Source organism: Nomascus leucogenys, chromosome 24 (genome assembly GCF_006542625.1).
Source record: "Nomascus leucogenys isolate Asia chromosome 24, Asia_NLE_v1, whole genome shotgun sequence".
NCBI lineage: Eukaryota > Metazoa > Chordata > Mammalia > Primates > Hylobatidae > Nomascus > Nomascus leucogenys.
Window position 1 is genome coordinate 23090533 of NC_044404.1, and position 23400 is coordinate 23113932.

A 23400-nucleotide genomic window follows, 5' to 3' on the forward strand; every position below is an offset into this window, starting at 1 on the left:
CCGTTTCCTGGTGAACAAATGTAAAAATATATATAGGCCAGAGAATCTAGAAAGATTATGGGAGTCTATAGTTTTGGTTTCAGAGCTTCAAACAGCTTTAAAGAATTCTCACTAACATCCCCTCAATGCTGAGTACTAGCTTTCTGAGGATAGCTGGACCAATCAGGGATACATGCCTTTCTGTTTTGGAGAGACCAAGCAAAAGCAGTATTTTAATGAATTTTTGTATCTTGTGCCCTTAATGACATTTTACTTACTCTTTTTGACTTTGAATTTTTACTAAGTTCCTCTTCTTGAAATAATTTTTATATTTCGAATAGCTTCAGACCCACACACCTCTCTGGTTCTTTTAGTACTGTACCTTTTAAAAACAAAATGGTGGTTTCAAACCCCATCTGCTATATCTTGCATGACTCTCATAGGTACCCAGATTCAGACATACTTCATTTGAGATGTTTTATCTTTTGTTTTAGCCTCTCTTTTTTAAGGGTTTTCTCCCCTACGATGTTACTGTGAATTACCGGAAACAGTACTGATGCTTCACTTTAGGGCATTACCAGTCAAGTGTTACTTAGGTTTGGAGTTTATCAAAGTCTGGCTAAAACTTAAAAATCAAATTTATAATTTATAGGATTGTAATAAAGTGTACTAAAGGAATACAGTTTGAGAGCATTCAGAAAAAGATTAGATTCTGATTTCAGTTCATTCAAAAGTCAGGGGTTTTCTAAGAAGAGTGATTTTCCTAAAACTTTCTTAAAATGATTTCTTGGGCAACTCCTTGTTTGAAGGTTTCTAGTTTCAGTAGTATATTACCTTTGGGGCTAATGTCCCCCGGGCAAATGTAGCTGCCTTTTTACTTTACACCTCTCGTTATTCATTTTTCTTCTTCCTCTTTCTAGTGTTATACGTTTAGCTCTCTTCTTTCTGTTCTTATCTCCAACCTTTCCCTTCACCCTGTGCTCTTTTCTTCTGTGTTCTTTTTGGTTCTTACCTTTCTTCTACCTTTGCTGTAGACCTGCTAATGAGATACTTGGGGATAACCCTTTTAATGTCTGCGGTGACTCAAGAGTGGGCTGACTTCTTAATTCAAGGGCTCTAAGTATTACGCATTGATGCTCTGATATCTCAGATGCTGCCTCACCTTTTTTGTGTGGTTGTGTCTCCAGTAAATAATTGATTTACCATAGGTTCCAAGTTGATAAACGTTTCTTTGAAAATTTTAAACCATGTGTTGGTGTTGCTGTTTGCTTTTTTTCGGAAAGCTTTTTTTTTTTTTTTTTAATTTCATAAACATCAGGTATTGTTCCCACAAAAAGTAAATGTCTTAGCAAAAGGATTTAGGATTTGGGAGCTGTCTATTGTGTTGTAGTTAATTATAATGCAGTGGTTTAGTTTAAGTTATCTTTGTTTTGGGGGGGAAGTTAAAATTTTAAGTTGAGGATATCTTCAATGCTTAGAAATGTGCTGATAACAGCCAGAACTTACTAATATATTATTCGTGTTTATGAAAAGAGTGATTCTTCCTTTTAAACAACTTAATGTTTTTTTGAAAATTTCTGGGGTGAATTAGGGATGTATTTTCCCTAGAAAGAAGTGTCAACTTACTAGCCTAAACTACTTATGTAGTTTAGCAATAGATTGGGCCCTGATGGTGAATCATAAATATTATCAGGTGAGTTAAATATTTGGACACTGTCCAGGGTTTGTAAGTCTTTTGTCTTATCTTTCACAAGAGTTTTTAGTAAAAAATTGAATGGAAGCATTGCTATATGACTATGTTAAAAGCTTGAGAGAAGATATAGGTTTGTTTCGTTTTTATTTTTTATTTTTTTTATTTTTTATTTTTTATTTTTTTTTTGAGACGGAGTCTCGCTCTTTCTCCCAGGCTGGAGTGCAGTGGCATGATCTTGGCTCACTGCAACCTCTGCCTCCCGGGTTAAGCGATTCTCCTGCCCCAGCCCCCTGAGTAGCTGATTACAAACATGCGTCACCACGCCCGGCTAATTTTTGCATTTTTAGTAGAGACAGGGTTTCACCATGTTGGCCTGCCTTGGCCTCCCAAAGTGCTGGGATTACAGATACGAGCCACCATGCCTGGCCTATGGGTTTGTTTCTTTACCAAACCTTTTCTTGTTCTCAGTCTTTTTAAAAGGCAATCACTAGAAATTATTCTGTCAAAAAATATAGGTAAGGGCCAGGCGCAGTGGCTTCCAGCACTTTGAGAGGCTGAGGCAAGCGGATCACCTGAGGTCAGGAGTTCGAGACCAGCCTGGCCAACATAGTGAAACTCTGTCTCTACTAAAAATATAAAAATTAGCTGGGTGTGGTGGCACGTGCCTGTAATCCCAGGTACTTGGGAGACTGAGGCAGGAGAATCGCTTGAACCCAGGAGGCAGAGGTTGCAGTGATCTAAGATTGTGCCACTGCACTCCAGTCTTTGTGAGGGCAAGACTCTGCCTCAAAAACAAAACAAAACAAAAAAGTAAGATTTGCATACATTTCATTCTTACCAACTTTTAAATTTGTTTAGAAATTTTTGCTTTGCTTTCTGCAGTGTGTTAATCTTAACAGGAAGAAAATATTTTGTTAATTATGAAAGCACAAGGTATTCTGAAGTCAGTAGGTCAAATTGACTGAATAAGGTTCCTCTGGGAGAGTACTGAGAGGAAGCCAGAAAGGTGGGAGCCATATTGTGAATAGCCTTGGTTGACTAAGCCAGGCTAAGGAATTTGAGCATTAGGAGTGTCAGCGGTAGCCCTGAGGTTTTTTGAGCAAGGGGGGTTACACTGAAATATGTTTTTGGAAAGACCAATCTCATGCTAAGGGTGAACTAAAGGAGTAAAGAAGCTGAGATTGGAGAGATAATTTTAGGCTATTGGTCAATGGAAAAATGTTCTTAATATCAAAGTTGAATTTTTATGGAAAGAAAAAGTTTGGGTGTTTTTGTTTGTCTCATTGAATTTATATAATTGGAAGGAAGTTCTCTCTGTTGACCTAAATATTGTTTTTAGATTTGTCAATTTTTGACCGTAACTTAATGTGATATTCTAGTCCTGTGGTAGTCAAAATGGGTAAATAATGAATTTTTCATACCAAATATTACTGTTTATATTTAAAAACTACCTCATTTTGTTTTCCTAAATATTTCCATGCATTTTTATACTTAATATACTTTTGAATATATTTGTTTTAACACGTGATGGTTTTATTTGGTTTCCTAGTACCTTTTCTGTGAAGATGAAAGTTTTTTTAGGTCATGCCAACTACACTTGAACAGGTTGTCTTTGGAATTGAGTATGTTTGGTTACTAGCAGCGTCACATAATAGTGGAGTGTTTATAAAATAGGGTCAAATCTCCTTCAGTTGGACTTCATTGATTTAGAATAATTGTCCCCTGGTAAAGTACCCTTCTGTTTATTGGAGAAATGCCTTTTTCCTGTCTTTGCTCAGATTGTTACCCTGTGTACCTTACATTATTTTCCTCAGTGAGTTTTGCATTCCTGTATTAACTGATTCTCAAACACTTACTTGGCTTTTTTATTTTCACATGGAAACGCTATTCCATTTTTTTTTTTTCCCTCCACTGCCTTTCAGCGGTTAAATTTTACCAGAAAAATCTTACTAGTTAGTTCCTGGATTTAAATTTTGTATTGGGTAACTTTTCACTAGAGAACTCAAGATACATTCTGAGTTAGAAGTAGCTTAGTTGTACATAGCCTGAGACTTTCATGGAAACTTATTCTAAAATAAGTAAAAGGAAATTTGAAATGGGTTATTAAGATGCCTTTCTTAAGCCTTCTTCAAGTTAATGGATTTCTCAGTAGAGACATCAGAAGTGTGTGTGTATATGCATGTGAGTGTGTGTATCATTTTTCTAGGCTCTGTGATGTCCTAATACTTAAGACTAATGAAGCTCAGAGCCTTCCATTAAATCATTGGTTAACTCTTCAAATAGATTTTGTTAGATGTGATTGGTAACAAGTCTGTATTATAATTTATTTTACGGAATGACCATGGGAAGAATCACTTTATCTCCTTGTTTATATTCTTATTTGTACCAGAGGAAGCCCTCTTCTCTATTATATGTGGTAATTTTAAGTTTGTAGTTGTGTGTTTTAAAGAGATGTAGGCTGTTTTTGTTTGTTTGTTTGTTTGTTTGTTTCTTTTGAGACGGAGTTTCACTCTTGTTGCCTAGTCTGGAGTGCAGTGGCATGATCTCAGCTCACGACAACCTCCGCCTCCCGGGTTCAAGCAATTCTCCTGCCTTAGTCTCTCAAGTAGCTGGGATTACAGGCATGCACCACCACTCCCAGCTAATTTTGTATTTTTAGTAGAGATGAGGGTTCTCCATGTTGGCCAGGCTGATCTGGAACTCCTGACCTCAGGTGATCCACCGGCCTCAGCCTCCCAAAGTGCTGGGATTACAGGTGTAAGCCACCATGCCCGGTCAGGCTGTTAAATAAATTAACAAAAATCATTGATGTGAGAGAATGGTATGATAAGAAACTTTGTGTGGTTTTAATAAATTTGGGGGTTTGTTCACATAATAATCATACTGTAGGTTGAAAGTATTTTTTAAATTTACCTAAAAGGTGATGTTAACCTGAATTAGTAAAAATACTAAATTACAGAAAATACACAATGTATGGGTAGAATTTAAAGATTCAATGAAATTTGATCACAAATGTTGTTATAATGAAAATTTCATATAACAAAAGATTGAGGACCAAAAATTTGATGAATTATTTAGTAGAGCAAGTATTAAAAGGCAGAATCTTCTAGACTATTCTGTAGAACTTGGTATAATAGAATTTGACCAGAGAAGAGTTGAAGATTGTCTTACTTTAAAAGAAAAAAAATAAGTGGTACTAATATTTTCACCTCATATTAGTATAGTGCTTTGTTTATAAGGTACCCTGATTTCTTCGCTGTGAGGCAGTCATACTGAGTGCAGTCTGGTGGTTGCCAAGCACTGAGTTTGGCAGCATGGATAGTAATGGCCAGAGTTCAGGTGAACCACGTTGTTTTTTTTAATCATGCTGTAACTATTCTCAAGTGGCTAATCCCAGGCTTTTCTCTCTGATTTCTCTCTCCATGCCTACAAATGGAACCAGAGAGAAGGACTAGCTTTCAGGTTTAGTGAGAATTGACTCAGATTACCACCACAGGGAAGATGATAGGATTCTATTACATCCCGAGGCCCAGCAGGAGACCCTGTTTTGTAGGTTTACCAGAAGTGACTAGGGAGTTCATTCCTGACAGAGTTGTCTGTGTTGTCATTTTGACATGCTAGTGTAAAATAAATGCCCGAAATCATTTGAATTCTCATTTTATGAAGTAAAATAGGCATAGGGTTAGTTTTCTTGCCACGCGCCACCCCCCCCACCCCCCTCCCCCCCCACCACCACCCCGGCCTTTTTGGAACACATTTCAGTGTTCTGATTTGGATCTATGCTCCAAAATACCTTAGTGGAGGGCTGAGGGAAGAAAGTGACAGGCTGAAAAGGTAATTCAACAGAATTCTTACATTCTTATATTTTGAGGCATTATGAATGGATCAAGATAAATATGCTATACAACACGCAGTCCCCACTCTCAGATAATTTATAGCCTAGTATGAGACACAAGTGTAGATATAAATGCATAATGGAAAGCAAAAAACTCTTAAGTGTGATATCAATATAAAAATTTTAGAGGCTTATAGAGGTAGGAAGGGTGAAGAGTAGAGAATTGGTAGTATGGAGGGCAAATTTTTTAAAAAATAGGCATTTTCTACAAAAAAAAAAAATATTCCCCCAAATGTGGTAGTTCCTCATTGACTTTATTCTACATATATTATTGTACAATGATAATTATTTCGTCGCGGTCACAGTGCTGGATTCTAAGGGTTCAAAGAGAAAGAGTACATCCTCCTGCAAAGAATTTGTAGTCCAGTGGCCGGGTGTTGTGGTGCATGCCTGTAATCCCAGCACTTAGGGAGGCCGAGGCAAGGGGATCACTTGAGGCCAGGAGTTCAAGACCAGCCTGGCCAACATGGTGAAACCCCGTCTCCACTTGAAAAAAAAAAAAAAATATATATATATATATATACACACACACACACACACACACACACACACACACACACAACTTAGCCGGGAGTGGTGGCACGTGTCTGTAATCTCAGCTAATCAGGAGGCTGAGGTACCAGAATCGCTTGAACCCAAGAGGCAGAGGTTGCAGTGAGCTGGGATCGTACCACTGCACTCTAGCCTAGCTGATAGAGTGAGACCCTGTCTCAAAAAAAAAAAAAAAAGTGCAGTTCAGTTTAGGGTTACAGATGTTAGTAAGTAGCTACAATGAAGAAAGTACAATAGAAATGTATAGAAAGTATGGTGAGAACCCAGAAGTTTTTATTTTTTTAATTGATAAATAAGATTGTATTTATCATATATAGCATGATGTTTTGAAGTGTAAATACATTGCAGAATGACCAAATTTAGCTGATAAACATGTATTACCTCACATGGTTATCATTTTTGTGGTGACAACACTTACCCACTTTCTTGGTATTTTTCAAGAATACAATGTATTGTGATTAACTATAGTCACCATGTTGTACAGTAGCTCTCAGAAGCTGTTTTTAAATAATGTTTCTCCCTAAAATTGGGTTTTGGAAATTTTGTGTTAAACATGAAAGGATGAAGCAGTTTTAGATCCTGGATTTTTAACTATTTACTGCTTTTGGCTGATAAGAACCCTTGAATCAGATGCTACAAGTTTATGTTTGGTCTTTGAGAGATTGACCTGTTTTTCGTAATGATGTCATTTCATTGATTATTTTGTTGTACTTTTTATTAAGGCAAAATAGTAATTTGTTTAGCTGATCACCTTTATTTTTATAATTTATTTGAATTCTTTTTCTTGCCATCGTTTATTGGGTCTGATCATGTTGTAATAGAAGAACAAGATACTTTGTGAGGATTTTCTCATCTACAAGATGAGACTTGTTATGAGAATCAAATGAGAAAATGCGAAACCCCCCTTTATGTATAAACATCTTGTATTTATTAAACAGAGTTGATTGAACGAAGAATAAGGTGGATTGCTGTTTTATTTAGAAAAAAAATCAGGGCAGCTTTAGACCAGACACACACGTACTGTATTACTTTGGGAAAGTGTTTGTGGTGGGCCATTTTCAGTAATGAGTCGCTTATGAAATAGATAACTTTTTAAGCATCTGGAACTGTTAGTGGGGGTGTGTGTGTGTGTGTGTGTAAAACTTAAATCTTGATAATACTCTTTTACGTTAAATCATGAGAATGACAGACTTTGGGACTTTCTAACATAGTTTTTTTTTCTTTCCTTAAGAGGATAATATAATCAAAATTCTTGCATCAGCTGTTGAGTTATAAGAAATGTTTTGTAAGCTTTGTTATTAACCAGACACACCTTAAGCTTGGTAGTTGGACAACATAACATCTGAATTGTAAGCTTTCTCTGGAAGATTTTGAAAAGTGAACACAAACGAAGACTACAGCAAAATAAGTAAGGATCAGGAAAATTTCTACTGTGGAATGTGGAGGGAAATAATAAGTGAAAAAGTAAATTGTTTCCATTGGCTTCTAAAGCTTTGCATTTCTCCCTAGCTCGTAGGGCCTTTTACTTTCTTTTGATAGGATCCTTGCTACTGCCCAGTGGAAGTCTTCAAGCACAAATCTGTGGTGTTATTGTTCTTTCAGCAGTTCAGTGAAAGTTCCAGGCAAGCTCCTACTTCAAGCAAAACAATTTTTCTTTTTTTCTAAACCTTAAGAAGCCTGTTTTAGTTCAGCATTTTAAATGATACTGTAACCCAGGGATTGCTATTCTAGTTGGAACTCATAATTTCATTTCAACTGTTGCTCAGGCTGGTCTTCAACTCCTTGTCGTAAGTGATCCTGCTGACTTGGTCTCTCCCAGAAAGTGCTGGGATTACAGGTGTGAGACACTGTCAATTCCTTTTTGAAACTGTGACTTTCCTTATGTTCATGAGATTAATCATGCATTTGTGACTGCTTCAAATTCTCTGAGCCTATTATTACTTCCATGCTATTTTGAAGTCTTTTAGCCCCATTCTTTCTTCTGAGTTCTATTGCTTAATTTCCAACCATCTTTAGAACATTTCCATTTAATTGTATTAGCCAGTCTCCCAAATTTCCCATTTTGTTTGTAGCATTACTAGTCTTCTGGACTTAAAACCCTAGAGTCATCCTGAAAGTTCTTTATCCCTTTTACCAAGTCTGTTGTAAAGTCATGCATCTTACTGTGCAGTCTTTTTCATTTGTTAGGCCTTACTCATTTTTACTGTCACCTTTTTCTAGTGAATTTCAACTTTTATGTAAATTATTTCAATAGCCTTTGAATTGGATCTCCTTTATCTAGGTTTTCCCTCTAATCCATCTCGTACAAAGTGGCCAGACTAGTTTAACTAAAATAGCATTTGTTTTGTTGTCTTTTTGCCAAAGATCACACACTTTTCCTCCGTTACTACTAAAATCACATTCAGGTTTGGGTACTAGAAAGGGCTCGTTTTACCAATCCACTTGATCTCCCACTGCTTTTTCAGACCATCTCCTTCTGTAAGTAGGTACTGTGCAGTCCTCTGCACATACCATGTCTGTGCTTTTCTCTTTATCTTTGTAAATGATCTGGACCATAGTGGTGGTTTCACTGCCTCGCAGTCTATCCAGATCTCTCGGGAATTGTTCTGAAAGCTTCCCTGATTCTCCAAGACTGTGTCAGCTTCTCATTTCTTAACAACAAAAGTTCCCTTGTAGGTATTTTTCATCTTTTCTCAACTAGATTATAAGCTCTTTGAAAACAGAGAGTCTACCTATTCTACTTTTGTATTTGTGCTTTGCAGTTTTGGGGCAGATATAGTAAACATTGATTATTAAATAAGAAACTCAATTAGTGTATTAATACGGTAGAGACATATATTCCAAGTTGGCTTTAACTTTTGAAATGTTTCTTTCACCTGCTAATTTATTAAATTCAATTGAAATCAATAGGTTGGCATTCACTTTTATTCCATAAATTTGGCCACTTTGGTAAATTTATCTTCTATTGGAAAATCGTTGCTTCCTAGATTTAGAAGTTTCTTAAAATGTTTATAATTTGAATGTGATTCCAAGAAACTAGTGAAAATGTGAATCTGTGTTTCTGGAAACAACCAACCAGTGATTTTCACCTCCTTGTTTGTTTGCCAGATAAAAGCATTTGAAAGTCAACATAGACTTCCTTTTAAGATGTTGGAAGAGTGATCTCTTGAGTATTTGAATTCAGATGAGAAAACATTCAGTAATGTGATTATAACTACAACACTTCACGGTTTAAGAAGGACTCTTAGATCTGAAGGTCTAGAAGACAACTGAAAGGCTGTTGTGTAAGATAAACCAAAAAGATCTTCATTTCAATTTGGAGTAGCTGTGTACAAATAAGCTGTATGAAGAGTCTCTACTTTAGGCCGATTGTGGTGGCTCACGCTCATAATCCTGTTGCTTTGAGAGGCTGAAGTGGGAGGCTAGGAGTTCAAAAACAGCCTGGGCAACATATCGAGAACCTGTCTCTACAAAAAAAAAAAAAAAATTAGCCAGGTATGGTGGTACATGCCTGTAGTCCTAGCTACTCAGGAGGCTGAGGCAAGAGGATCCCTTGAGCCCAGGAGTTCAAGGTTACAGTGAACTATGATTGCACCACTGTACTCCACCCTGGGCGACAGAGCAAGACCTTGTCTCTAAAAATAATTAAAAAATTAAAAAGAGTCTCTGCTTCAAGCTTGGGGACTATTTTGTAGGTTTGGTGGTTTGGGATAAAAACAAAAGGGAATTTCTTGTGTAGTGGTGCCAAAATCAAGGTGATATTACAAAGTTGCTTTTGAATATTTTCATTTTCTGTTTTGAATTTGCGCTCACGGAAAGCTAACAGCGCTACTTGCCTGCCGTTAATGTGTCCTGAGCCACTATCAAAAACAGAGTCCTAGGCTGGAAAAACCCAAAGAGCAGATGAATAAGGGATTTTATGTATATCATAATCAGAGACTACTTGGATGAAAAGTTAGCTGCAAGCAGTGTTGTATATGTGCTGTTTTTAAGAAAATGTTCAAGAATTGGTCTATAATATACTGCTAGTAAAGATGATCTTTCAGTTGTCTTTGGAGAAGTAGGCACCTTCAAAATACTCTCAAGTATGATTGGAGTGAAAAATAATAACTTCATTCTTTATTTCCAAACAAGTTAAACAATCATCAAGAGATAACTTGTTTCTTAATTTAATTTTAAGCACTTTTAAATTTTGTTTTCCATCATTTCTTATGTTATGTGGTACCTTCTGCTTGGTTTCTTTCTACTCTGCTTAAATAATACTTTGGAGTTTCTTTTCTTGTGTTTGTTTGTTTGTTTGTTTTGAGACAGAGTCTCGCTGTGTTGCCCAGGCTGGAGTGCAGTGGTGCAATCTCGGCTCACTGCAGCCTCCACCTCCCAAGTTAAAGCGATTCTCCTGCCTCAGCCTCCTGAGTAGCTGGGATTACAGGTGCATGCCATAGCGCCTGGCCAATTTTTGTATTTTTAGTAGAGACAGGGTTTCACCATGTTGGTCAGGCTGGTCTTGAACTCCTGACCTCGTGATCCGCCCTCCTTGGCCTCCCAAAGTGCTGGGATTACAGGCGTGAGCCACCGTGCCCAGCCTGGAGTTTCATTTCTTTTTCGACATTTTGTTGTTATGGGATCCCTTTTAAAAATCTTTGCAGGGTATTTCATTTTCTATATTTTCCTGCATTTTTTTAATTTTAAAAAAATATCTTTTTAAGAGGTTTTTTAATTCCTTCAAAACCAGAAGACAAAAAAGACTGCCACGTTGCCCTTTTGTTCTTGTTAACCTATTGAGTACGCAAGTCAGGGGTAAGAAATCCATCTTTTTTTGTGAATCAAAGCACCATTGATTCTCACCCAAAAATCAGTCAAGAGCTACCTGTAGGTTAAATTAATGAGTTTATTGTGTGGTGTGTATTATAGTTGGAAAAGAAGGGAAATGAGAGGAATAGGAAAGATAAAGTAATTCAGGCTTAAGCTAGCTTCAAAGTGTGTGTTTTTTGTTTTGTTAGTTTTTTGCTGTTTTTATCTAAGTTTTTAGTGGTGAGATACCTTCATGACAAGAGACTGTTACTTTTATTTTTGCCAAGTCAGAAACTTAATTTGAAAGATAACAGCTGTATTTTTCCTAATCTTAAGTGTGATTCTTGGAAACTATTTGTTTCATTGTTCTGAGTCCCTCCCTGCTCCCTTTCTTCCCCAAATACAATTCAGTTTTCTGATCCAGCTTGGTTTTGTTTGGAACCAAACAAAACAATGGCAACATTTTTTTAAAACCTATGAAATTTATTATTATTATTATTATTATTATTATTATTGTTATTTTGAGATGGAGCCTCACTCTGTCGCCCAGGCTGGAGTGCGATGGTGCAATCTTGACTCACTGCAGCCTCCGCCTCCCAGGTTCAAGCGATTCTCCTGCCTCAGCCTCCCGAGTAGCTGGGATTACAGGCGAGCGCCACCACACCTGGCTAATTTTTGTGTTTTTAGTAGAAATGAGGTTTCACCATGTTGGCTAGGCTGGTCTTGAACTCCTGACCTCAAGTGATCCGCCTGCCTCAGCCTCCCAAAGTGCTGGGATTACAGGCCTGAGTCACTGCACCCGGCTCTACAAAATATTTTTTATGAATAAAGCCAGCATTTACTAAGAATGAATATATCTGATTTTAAGTTTATAGTAGAGTTTAAAATGTAGGACCTATATTTTCGAGATAAGTTTGCAGATTGGATTTAGTAACCCGATCGTCTCTTGATGATTGTGTGCCTTTTTCCGAGGGCTGTAAATAGGTATACCTTGGGCCTTGTCTGAGAAGCATAACCTTCTTGAACCTAAAGGACCCTTCAGACGAGAGCTTAGTAAAATAAGTTTGGAATGAGATTCTATTCTACCTTCATAACAGAGCATATATCTTCTAGCAACACATTCTAATATCATTGTCAGAAATAATTTCTTATATCTAAGTATCTTTTTATTCTCTTTGTTGTTTCTTTCTAACTCAAATGGTAGAATAATCAATCTGCTTTCTTATTGGGGTATGTATTTTAAAATAAACTGTTTAATGAAGCTTGTCTGAGTTTATTTAGATCATTGGGAGGTGGTGTTTTATGTCTTCCAAAGATCACACTCATTTTCCTATAGTGTACCAAGTGACAAGAAGCTTAAGAGCATCATAGCATCTGTCTTGATGATAGATTTTGGAGGAGTTCAGAAGACAATCTATTCTTTTTCAGATTGAATTTTCAAGTTTTGATTCTTTTCTTGAAGTTACTTGTACATATTAATCAGTGAGGAAAATTTCTTAACAAAGCTTATTATGTAGCATGAAGTAGAAGATTCAAGATCTTGCCTGCCTTTCTCTGTGTTACCACAAGTGTGTGTTTATCTACAGTACTTGGCACACGTGCACAGAGTGTCTTACTGTGTATTCTTTAGTTTTATTTAGGAAGCACTGGCATATTTAACTGTAGTCGTGTCTACTGTGTATAGTAAATGAAACTTCTTTGGAGACTGAGTCTTTTAATTATACTCCTTGCTTTGAAGAGAAGGAGAGAATTTTTCATTAAAATTGGAAAGTTAAACGGATATTAAGTTGATGCTGAATTGCAATGCCAGATTCTAGAGTCTATGTCACCTCCATTTTCAGTCTGGCAGCCGTTAGTAAAAGACATTCGGAATCCATTTTACCCCATCCAGACTATTAATATTAAATAAGACTGACAGCAAGGATTTAGTAATTAGAAATACTATGTACTTTGTTCCACTGCCTTTCAACAAGAATCAGCATGTAAAGTTGAAACTTCCTGACCAGAATTTGGAAAACTATGATGTAATTCCCTGGGCCTTGATTCCAGAAGAAGGAGCTCTCTGAATATGGGTTTACTAGTTGGTGGTGAATTCATGAGTCGCCAACTATTAGGCCTTTATGTCCAGATATTATCCTAATTTATGGAGTAAGGTCCCTGAGTTCTCCTCTTTCCTTCCACAGGGCAAGCAGGAGGACTTCAAGACGACAGTTCTGGAGGGTATGGAGACGGCCAAGCATCAGGTGAGGGTGGCATTAGATGCTTGCCACTTAGTAGCAAGAGCCGCCAAGTAGGAATTGATGCTTGCAAGTGTTTTTGGCTGTGGTATCCACATTTTAGCCAGAAGCGCAGGTGAAATTTAACCCACAGGACATAATAGTATAGTAGGAGAGAGTGTAGCCAGAACAAAGGCAAGCAAAACCTTTTGAAGTCCTCAGGCCGATCTCAGCCCTCCACTCTTTGTGTTTTCGAGGAGATGGCGGGTACTTTTCTCCCCAGCAGCCTTTATATTAATAGTAAACATGATGTAGAACATAGACTTAGGAATCATGGGACCCTTAAAGAGAAATACAGCAGTATACACAGAGAGGAAAAGTCACAGGCTCAAAAGTCTAAAAACGAAAACAAAAAGGACTGAGAGGCATTCTAGGACTAGTCAGAGGAACTATGTGGGCAAGTGACGTCTTTTTAAAAATGGTTGTTACACAGTATTGGGTACCTTTTTTCAGTTAACATTACGTAGTTAATCATTCTTCAGTTTAAACATTTTGTTTCTCATGTGAAAAATGTCTTTTGAAAAGTCTGAAATGCTTTTTCTGTTCAGACCAAACAGTATGAGATTTTTACTTCTAGGAAAAAGTAAAGAATTTATAGGGGCCACCATCTGGAACAGTTAAAATTTATCCCAGCAATCCAAAATAACATATCTGGATTTCATCCTTTTGTCTCTTGAAGGATATTTTTGTTCCAGTTGCTCAAAGCTGGTTCATAGATATGTTTTGATAGAATTGGAATAGGCACTACTTCACTTTTGGAGGTTGTCACTTTTCAACTGTCTTAAGTCTACTTTAAAATTATTTGTCTTGCAGTTTGCATATAACAGGTCCTGGGACTGTTTGTATTTTACTCTCTTGAATTAAAGGTAGTTCATTGTTAATACAGCAACTAGTAATAAGGGGATCCAGAATGTTAGGAGCAGACTTTTAAAAATGCTGTCCCAAGGATTGCAGGTTGATAATCAGTACATGGTTATCTTAGCAGAATTAAACCCTCTTCAGAGTCTAGATCTGTGTCATATAAACCTTGAAGAATGCTTTTCATCAAATGATGCACAATTAGATCTTCCATGGAACTGTTGAAGATCAGGGATGGCCTTTAGAGTTTTAATCTTGAAGAAAGAAGTTGAGTTTTCTTGTTTTTGTTTCTGTTTTTTTTGTGTGTGTGTGACTAATTGCTCTTTTGCATAGGTAAACAATATCATATATTGCTGAAAGTGAAAGCAGACTTTCATATAAAACAGTGGTGCTGCTGATTACTGTTAGTAGAACATGAATTTTAAGTGTTTCCAGGAATGATGGTGACTTCTAAACCCTTCAAGATCTCTCTTCCGATCTTTGTCATGTTCAGAAGCATTTGTGAAATGATCAATCAGGGTTAGAAATGTGCTTGTAGGAGATCAACATTCTTCTCTTAATGAAGCTAGATGACCCTCATGGGTATCTTGGTGCCAGGCTCATATCTTGACTTCTTAAAACCCACCTCAAGTTGGTGTACACATCCTAAATCTTAGAGCTAGAAGAGAACTTGAGGTCATCTTGTCTAACTTCCTGCCTTCAAACAGTATTTTATCTCCCTTATTTTATGGATTAGGGTCTGAAACCCAAAGAAGTTAAATAGATTGACCAGCAATACACCAGCAGTTCTGGAGAAGGAGAACCCAGGGATCTTGCTTCTTAGTGCAAAGACTATTCCTTACACCCTTAGAATCCTTTAAAATAGTGTTTACCCTAGAAATTAAAAAATCTGAAGTATAGGAGGTTGTATAATTCTTTTCGTTTTCTCTCTCCCCCCTATTCCTTATTCCTTTTATTTTAAAACTATTCTAGGACTTGATATGATACATCTCTAGTTTTCTCATTTTAAGTAAAGTCTTTAATATGTAGATCACATCAGGCTTTTGTTTTCATGCTAGAAATCTAGTTATAGTTATCTACTTGATATAAAAAATCAAAGGCAAGTAACTCTCATGGAGGCCTTGTTTTCTTTGTTAATTTTTATATCTCTATTACCTTACTGCAGTCAAAATGCTACCTATATCTTACACGAATCAAGAGGAAATGATTTAATGGAATAGAGGACCTGTCATCTCACCTGCCTCTCCCGCTTTTTCTCCTTCTAATTAACCTACTTCAAAAGGTCTAAAGTATTCCTTCAAATATTTAACTACATTTACTATGTATTCAGAGAAAGTATAAGCCAGTCAGACCATTAGAAAGGGCAGTTCTGCTTTAGAGTGACTGCATTCTGAAAGGTGATGCTGGAATTTCCTGTATAAAGGTAGTGAGCAGGAAGGAACTGAACAGAAGGTAAGACTGGTATTTAGGCAACCTTGGAGCTTTTTAATAATTTTTTAATGTTTCAAAGACAACATTTTGGAAACATTGTAAATTTTCAGAATACCAGATTCCATTACTTAATGGAACAAACACCAAAGTACAAAACTATCAGAGCCAAGTGTAAATTACTTCTGAATTATGTGTACTGTTGGTACTTTTAGGATGTTATTAAAATCATTTGTGTTCTAAAAGATTTTTCCTCTGAAAGAGATAGGTACTCATGAGTTAGATTATCCAAAATGGTGTCTATTACTTCATTTTGGTACTATCTTATAAGAAGGATGTTTTGATTTAGCTTCTCAACAGTTTAGGTTACAAATTAACATACATTTTTTTTTTTTCTTTAAGAAAAGGTTAGCTTTTTATCTTGCAGGCTTTTCACCCTGGTTTTGATAATGGTCTTCATTCCTTAAAATAAGTATCCCTAAACACCAAAGGGAAGGAAATAATTATTGACAGTTTTTAGAGACCATTTTTCATTTTTAAAAATGCTATCAGAGTATTGAGAATAGCTAGTTTTCTTAGATGCTGTTTAGAAGATAGAGATGGAGAAGAATATTATTCCAAGCATACATTAATGTCACCACATTTAGTTTCTTTAAATGCCTTTGTTTAAACTTGCGATGTTTGATTTAAAAATACTTTGAAACTGCTGGATAACATATAAATAACATTTCTTAATCATTACATATTCTCAAAAATTCCCCAAATTAGCCAACTACATTAGAGTGATTTTTGATAAGAACATCTGAGGCCAGGTGCATTGGCTCATTCCTGTATTCCTAGCACTTTGGGAGGCCGAGATGGTGCATCGCTTGAGCTTAAGAGTTCGAGACCAACCTGGGCAACATGGCGAAACCCCATCTCCACAAAATATTAAAAAATTAGACATAGTGGCTTGTACCTGTAATCCCAGCTACTTGGGAGGCTGAGGCAGCCCAGCGACTTGAGCTCAGGAGGTGAAGGCTGCAGTGTGAGGTTGCGCCCCTGCACTCCAGGAGCCTGGACAACAGAGGGAGACCCTGTCCTTCCCCCCGCCAAAAAAAAAAAAAAGAACATCTGTAGTGAGAAGCCATATGTACTATAAAATTTGGTATTTTATCCTACATGATTTTTCTGTCATTGAAAAATAGTGTTTTGCAGTAGGATCTTCAATGACTACTTATTAAATGTATAGAAGATAATATAGCTAAGAAAGAAAACTACCATTTTTGGCAGGGAGAAGTGGAATTTAATAGAGATCATTGATTTTCATGTTAATAGTATATACTTATGAATTATACCAAGAAGTGACCTATTTAGAGATACTTGGTTCAAATACTCAGGATTAATATGTAGATAAGTTCTTTATAATGTGAGATATTTTTAGTCTTGGTTTTTTGTTTTGTTTTCAGTTTTTATTTATTGATTTGGGAATGGGGGCTGGGGACATCAAAGCCTTATAGTTTAGAAAATTTCACATTACTGAAATAAACTGTATCCACAATAGTAAGCATTTCTTCTTTTCTTGCTGTAATTTCATGCTCCACCTACAATATGGCTTTTACTGTTTTTTTTCTTTTTTTTTTTTTGCCCAAGGAATAAATTGTCCTGACAGTCTTTAATTTTAGGTATGGATTAGTTAAATGTAAGGATTGTTAATTTGATTTAGTAACGTGAGACACAATGTTTATTCCTCATTATCTACAGTAGATGGATAGCTTTTTCTCCTTGTCTCTAAGAATAGTATTTCTTAATGTGTGGCCCACGATTAGCATTAGGCATTTTTGCTTGACCACTTGTTAAACATGATTTTTTTCTAGGTAGTATTTGCCATTTGAATGTCTTTGTGGAAACAGACTCCTTAGTAGCTTAGCTATAATTTTCTAAGTTACATCTTTACCTGCCTTGTTTTTTTAATTCTCCTAATCTTACTAATACCTTAGCATTAGTTTTGCTTCCATTATCAGTGCTTCCAACTTCTTGTTTTATGTGCTTTAAAATGATTATATATGGGCTGAGCATGGTGGCTCACTCCTGTAATCCCAGCACTTTGGGAGGCTAAGGTGGGTGGATCACTTGAGGCCAGGAGTTCCAGACTAGCCTAGCCAACATGGGGCAACCCTGTCTCTACAAAGGATACAAAAAACATTAGCCAGGCATGGTGGTGCATGCCTGTAGTCCCAGCTACTTGGGAGGCTGAGGCAGGAGAATCGCCTGAACCCAGGAGGCAGAGGTTGCAGTGAGCCAAGATCGTGCCACTGCACTCCAGCCTGGGCGACAGAGTGAGACTCCCTCTCAAAAAAAAGAAAAAGAAAAAACCATTATATATGGATATCTGGTGCCTATTTTGTTACTTATATGTAATTACTTAAATGGTATGGAATTTTGAAACTCTTTAAATTGAATCTTGATAGTTTTATAAGCTAGTGGATAAATACCTCTATAAGGTGATCTTAGAAATACATTTGCATTTATTGTGCTTGTGTTTTTAAGATCACCTTATAAAGGTGTACTTATCCACCAATTTATAAAACTATCAAGACAATACCCAATTAAATTAAGAGTTTGAAAATAATGTATTTTTTGGGAGGTTGAGGCAGGTGGATCACCTGAGGTCAGGAGTTCGAGACAAGCCTGGCCAACATGGTGAAACCCCGTCTCTACTAAAAATACAAAAAATTAGCCGGGCATGGGGGCGGGTGCCTGTAATCCCAGCTACTCGGGAGGCTGAGGCAGGAGAATCGCTTGAACCCAGGAGGCGGAGGTTGCGGTGAGCTGAGATCGCACCACTACACTCCAGCCTGGGCAATAAGAGCGAAACTTCGTCTCAAAAGAAAGAAAAAAGAAAATAACATATTTTACTTGCAGTGTATAGTGTATGTATACACTGTATGTATATGCGTTATAGATTATACATAGTAATATTTGTAGTATATAGTAAAGCATTTCTAATGTTTCTGCCAGAAAAGGTAAATTCCTTGCATTCTTCTGTCTTATTGTTGTCTGCTTAATTTCTCTCACTGCTTCCCAGCGTTGAATTATGATTACTAATGGATGACACTGTTGATGGGATTGTGATTTTCTGCTGTCGATTATTAAAGTCATCTTTCTGTTTCATGCTGTAATCCTAAAAGAAGGCATGTGATTGTGTTTTTCGCTCCACAGCGTCTTTTGCTTTCCTGTTAGTGCATTTTCCCTTATTCTGGTTCTTTAGTTTTAAATTTTATTGTACACCTGTCAGTAGTGCTAATTTTAATTAGATCATCTAATATGATAAAGTTATTTTATGGACAAAGAAACTATTTTAAATGCTTTGTCTTATAAGGTAGTTGTTTCACTCAGTAAAGTATAAACTTTGGAATGTTAAGCTCAAACAAGTGGCTAATATCTAAGGAAGTTTCAGCTTTTGAGACAATTGAAAATTTTTTAAAAAGATCAGTCTGTAAGTGAGGCAAAGGAATTTGAGCATCATCACTACCCATTTTGTATTCACTTGCACTTTTCCTAGATGTCCTTTGCTTTCTTCATTAGGTGTGGAGGGCGCAGCTTTCCAGAGCCGACTTCCTCATGACCGGATGACTTCTCAAGAAGCAGCCTGTTTTCCAGATATTATCAGTGGACCACAACAGACCCAGAAGGTTTTTCTGTTCATTAGAAACCGCACAGTAAGTTTCCATTTCAGCTTTTTCACCTGGATTATAAAAAGTACATATGGCTTTGGTAGCGAATATGGGAAAAATAAAAAGAGAAGAAAGAATTCTAAAATTATCTATAATACTGTTACTCAGAGATAACCTTTGTTAATAGTTATTTTTCATTTGGGCATTTAAAAAATGTATATATAATTTTTGTTTTCATAAAATTGAGATCCTTCTTGGATACATTCTTTTGGATCCCTTTTATACTTCACAACCTCATAAATACACATTAAGAATATTTATTTAGGCCGGGCGTGGTGGCTCACACCTGTAATCCCAGCACTTAGGGAGGCCGAGGCAGGCGGATCACCTGAGGTCAAGGGTTCGAGACCACCCTGGCCAACATGGTGAAACTCTGTCTCTACTAAAAATACAAAAATTATCTGGGCATGGTGGCGGGCACATGTAGTCCCAGCTACTCGGGAGGCTGAGGCAGGAGAATCGCTTGAACCCAGGAGGTGGAGGTTGCAGTAAGCCGAGATCGTGCCACTGCACTTCATCCAGCCTGGGCAACAGAGTAGAGTCCGTCTCAAAAAAAAAAAAAAAACCCTTTATTTAAGCATTAAAAAAAAATAATAATAATCACTTTGTCCTTTCCTCTCAAGATAAGAGAAATGTTTACCCTGTTCTGCTTATCTTGTTCAACCTCTTCCTCTGGCTGAATGATTTAACTTCAGTGTCTGAATAATATTTTGTCCGACAGTTGGGTTATAATTTGACTGCTGGACATTTGTTGCCGATTTTGCTTTATTATAATTAACTCTGGACAGTCTTATGCATTCTTGACTCTACCTATTATTTCCTTATGATAGAATTCTAGAAGGAAAACTACCTTGTCAAAGGGTTATGAACACTTTTAAACATTTTGGACGTATTGCCAGATTGCTTCCCAGAAAGGCTGAACCAGTCAACCCCTCCCCTCCCCCCATTGCCCTGCCCATTTTTATTAAAACAGTGATAATCTATGCTCCTATAATTGGCCAAAACCGTCTCAGTTCTTTTTCATTTCTCGGATTACTGAGACTGACTGCTTTTCACATTAGTCATTTGTATTTCTTCTGTAAATTTTTCTTTCGTATCTTTTATTCATCAGGAATTCTTATTTAGCCATAGAGTAAGTAGATGAGGGAAAGGTGCTATTCAGATCGTATTCATGTTACTCTAGGGTGATACAACGCAGAAGACATTTACCTTGTGATTCAGCTAAGTTGAATATGAATATAGCTCAGAGATGTCGTTGATACGTCTGCTTTTTAGCCACCACCAGCTTCTTTATTTTGGCTATTAGATTGCAAAACCACTGCTTAATTTCGATTGTTAAAGCAATTGATAGGTTATCCTGGGTTTTTGTAAAACAAAAGAACAGTGAAGAAAAGACGGTGAGTTTTTTAAAAAGTGAACAGAAAATTCTTAGTGTGTAGTCTAAGGCTGATTTGTCTTATAATTGAATCAGTTTCTGCGTATAGCATATCAACATTTGCTCTAAGTGGATTTTTTTTTTTAGACAAAATTGTCAATTTTTTGTTTGTTTGTTTGTTTTATCTGAAGAGAGTTTTCACTTTTTACTTAGATTTGAGCGATGGATTTATAGGGATCTCTGTCTTCTCTGATTCACCAAAAGTCCAGATTTGGGGAAGGGTTTCCCGATGTTAGATTTGTGGTCTCTGGCTGTGAAACAGAATATAAATCAACATCTACTGCAAGAATTTTATCAGTTCTCTAGTCTTAAACTATAATACTTTAAAACTGCAACTTTAGAATTATTGAACTAGACTGTGACCTAAATGTTATTTTGTAGGAGGAGGAGGAGGAAGACTTGTGTTGGGAGTGAGGAACTTGGGCCCAGTGTGTACTTGAGGAAATCCATTTACCTTACAGTGGCCACAGAGTAGAGCATCTGTGTGGATTTGGTCATAATCCTTTAGTAATTTGGTTTATTTACATATAGCCAAATTAATTTCTTCTTGGTTGAAAGTTGTCTTATGGAGCAGTCTTTATTAATTTTTAGCTAAGACTTAAATATAGTAGTGTTTAGTTTGTCTTGCATTTTACAAATATATACTCACTTTGAAGAGAATTCATTTTAGAGCCCATTGATTGTACCATAATTTTTTTTATGTCTCATCTGTTTTTTCAGCAGTATTTGAAATAATTGACTGCTCCTTTCTTCTGAAACACAGTACTTACTTGGATTCGATAACTCAGTATCTGGTTTTTCTCCTGCCTCCGTGGGTGTCTTCTCTGATTGCTTTGTGAGATGATTCTTAACAATTGGCCATTATGTGGACTCTTTGGGAGTTCCTTCTCCTCTCACCCTATTTTTTCCTCTAGGAACCCTTTTCAATGCATTTGACTTCAGTTATTACCCATAAGCAGATGACTCCAGACCTTCTTTCTCTTCTGAGCTCCAGACTCTATATCCATCTGTTTTATATCTCTTCTTGTTATCTTGGAGCTAAACTCATTATCTTACTTCTTCTTTCAGTGATTCCATTCAGTGTCTGGCATACCAACTCGCTTAGTTGTACCAAAATGGAGACGTTGTCCTTGACGCCTTTCTCCCCAACCTCAACATATCTAGTTGATCATTAGATTTTTGTGGATTTTATCCACCTAGTATCTCTGGAGTCATATAACCCAGATTTGAATGCTAGTTGCTCCCTGCTAGCTCTATGGACTTGACAAGTTACTAGGTGGTTTTCTCTTTCAGGCTAAATAACCCCAGCTTCTTCGGTAATTTACTTATTTGATATGGTTTTGTGTTCATCAGTTTCTTTGTCAGGAGTATAACGTCACTGTTTTAATTAAAGGAAAGCCCATGTTTGGGGCCTTAAAGTTAAAAGGATGAATTTATTTATTTTTATTTTTATGTTTTGAGACAAGCTCTTGCTCTGTGGCCCAGGCTGTAGGACAGTAGTACAATCATGGCTCACTGCAGCCTCGACGTCCCGGGCTCAAGCAGTCCTTCTGGCCTTAGCCTCCTAAGTAACTGGGACTACAGGCATGCGTTACCATACCCAGCCAGTTTTTATATTTTTAGTTGAAATGGGGTCTCACTATATTGCCTAAGCTGGTCTCAGACTCCTGGGCTCAACTGATCCTTCCGCCTCAGCCTCCCAAACTGCTGGGATTATAGGTTTGAGCCACTGCAGCCAACTAAAAGATGATTTTAAAGATAGTCAAATGACATATGTCTATTTGTATGTAATACAATTTATGTCATTTAAATGCAGCTGCAGTTGTGGTTGGATAATCCAAAGATTCAGCTGACATTTGAGGCTACTCTCCAACAATTAGAAGCACCTTATAACAGTAAGTAGTGTGTTCAATAGGACTAATTTTGTACTGGATTGTGAAAATTGATATGTTCTTCTAGGAGCCTCATGGTTCCTTGATAATTAATTTTTTCATTCATATTTCCATGTTATTTCACCTTGTGCTGTGCAAAAATAAGTCTTATAGAAAACCTGGTTTCTATGTTTTTATTCATCTTCTGGTCTTTAAATTATGTTAACAGATGAGTTCAAGAGATTGCTAAGTACTCTTCCTAGACCTATTGTCCAGCTTTGATCCATGGAATACTTTGGCACTTCATGGCTCACTAGCTGGTTTTCTTATTTCCCACTTGGCACCAACAATGTCTTGTGATGTTTTTGCCAAAGTAAATGAGTGTTATAACTACTTTGTGAAGGTTTGGTTTTATTCTCATAACATTTGTGGTGGAATGAAATTCTTAAAAATTTTAAATTAGACAGACACAGTGATATGCACCTTTAGTCCCAGCTACTCAGGAGGCTAAGGTGGGAGGATTTCTTGAGCTCATGGTGAGATCCCTATCTCTCAAAAGAATTGAAAATTAAATCAGTACAATTCCAAATTATGTGTTATACATTTTGGCCTACTTCACAGACTAATAGTTCTAAGAATCACATTGATTGAGTGAGTGAGTAATTGACAGTGTCTCCCTCTGTTGCCCAGGCTGGAGTGCAGTGGCACGTTCACAGCTCACCGCAGCCTTGATCTGCCAGGCACCATCATCCATGGCTAATTTTCTGTTCTTTGTAGAGACAGGGTCTCTACAGTGATTTATTTATTTTTTGAGATCTGATCTAGCCTGGGCTAGAGTGTACAGGTACAGTCATAGCTCCCTGTAGCTAGGAACTCCTGGGCTCAGGTGATCCTCTTTCCTCAGCC

The 23400-nt window shown here is 36.9% G+C and overlaps 1 protein-coding gene across 4 annotated transcripts in view; it reads left to right on the top strand.

The window, feature by feature from the left end:
* KDM1A (lysine demethylase 1A) overlaps positions 1-23400 on the top strand; it is a 64173-nt gene that overhangs the window by 11706 nt on the left and 29067 nt on the right. For 2 of the 4 annotated variants that reach the window (XM_030805845.1, XM_030805846.1), the window contains exons 3-5: positions 13094-13153; positions 19040-19173; positions 22440-22518. In XM_030805845.1, coding sequence (XP_030661705.1) covers positions 13094-13153; positions 19040-19173; positions 22440-22518 — 273 coding nt within the window. The remainder of the gene's footprint in view (positions 1-13093; positions 13154-19039; positions 19174-22439; positions 22519-23400) is intronic. The other 2 variants (XM_030805847.1, XM_030805848.1) reach the window with 1 other exon arrangement.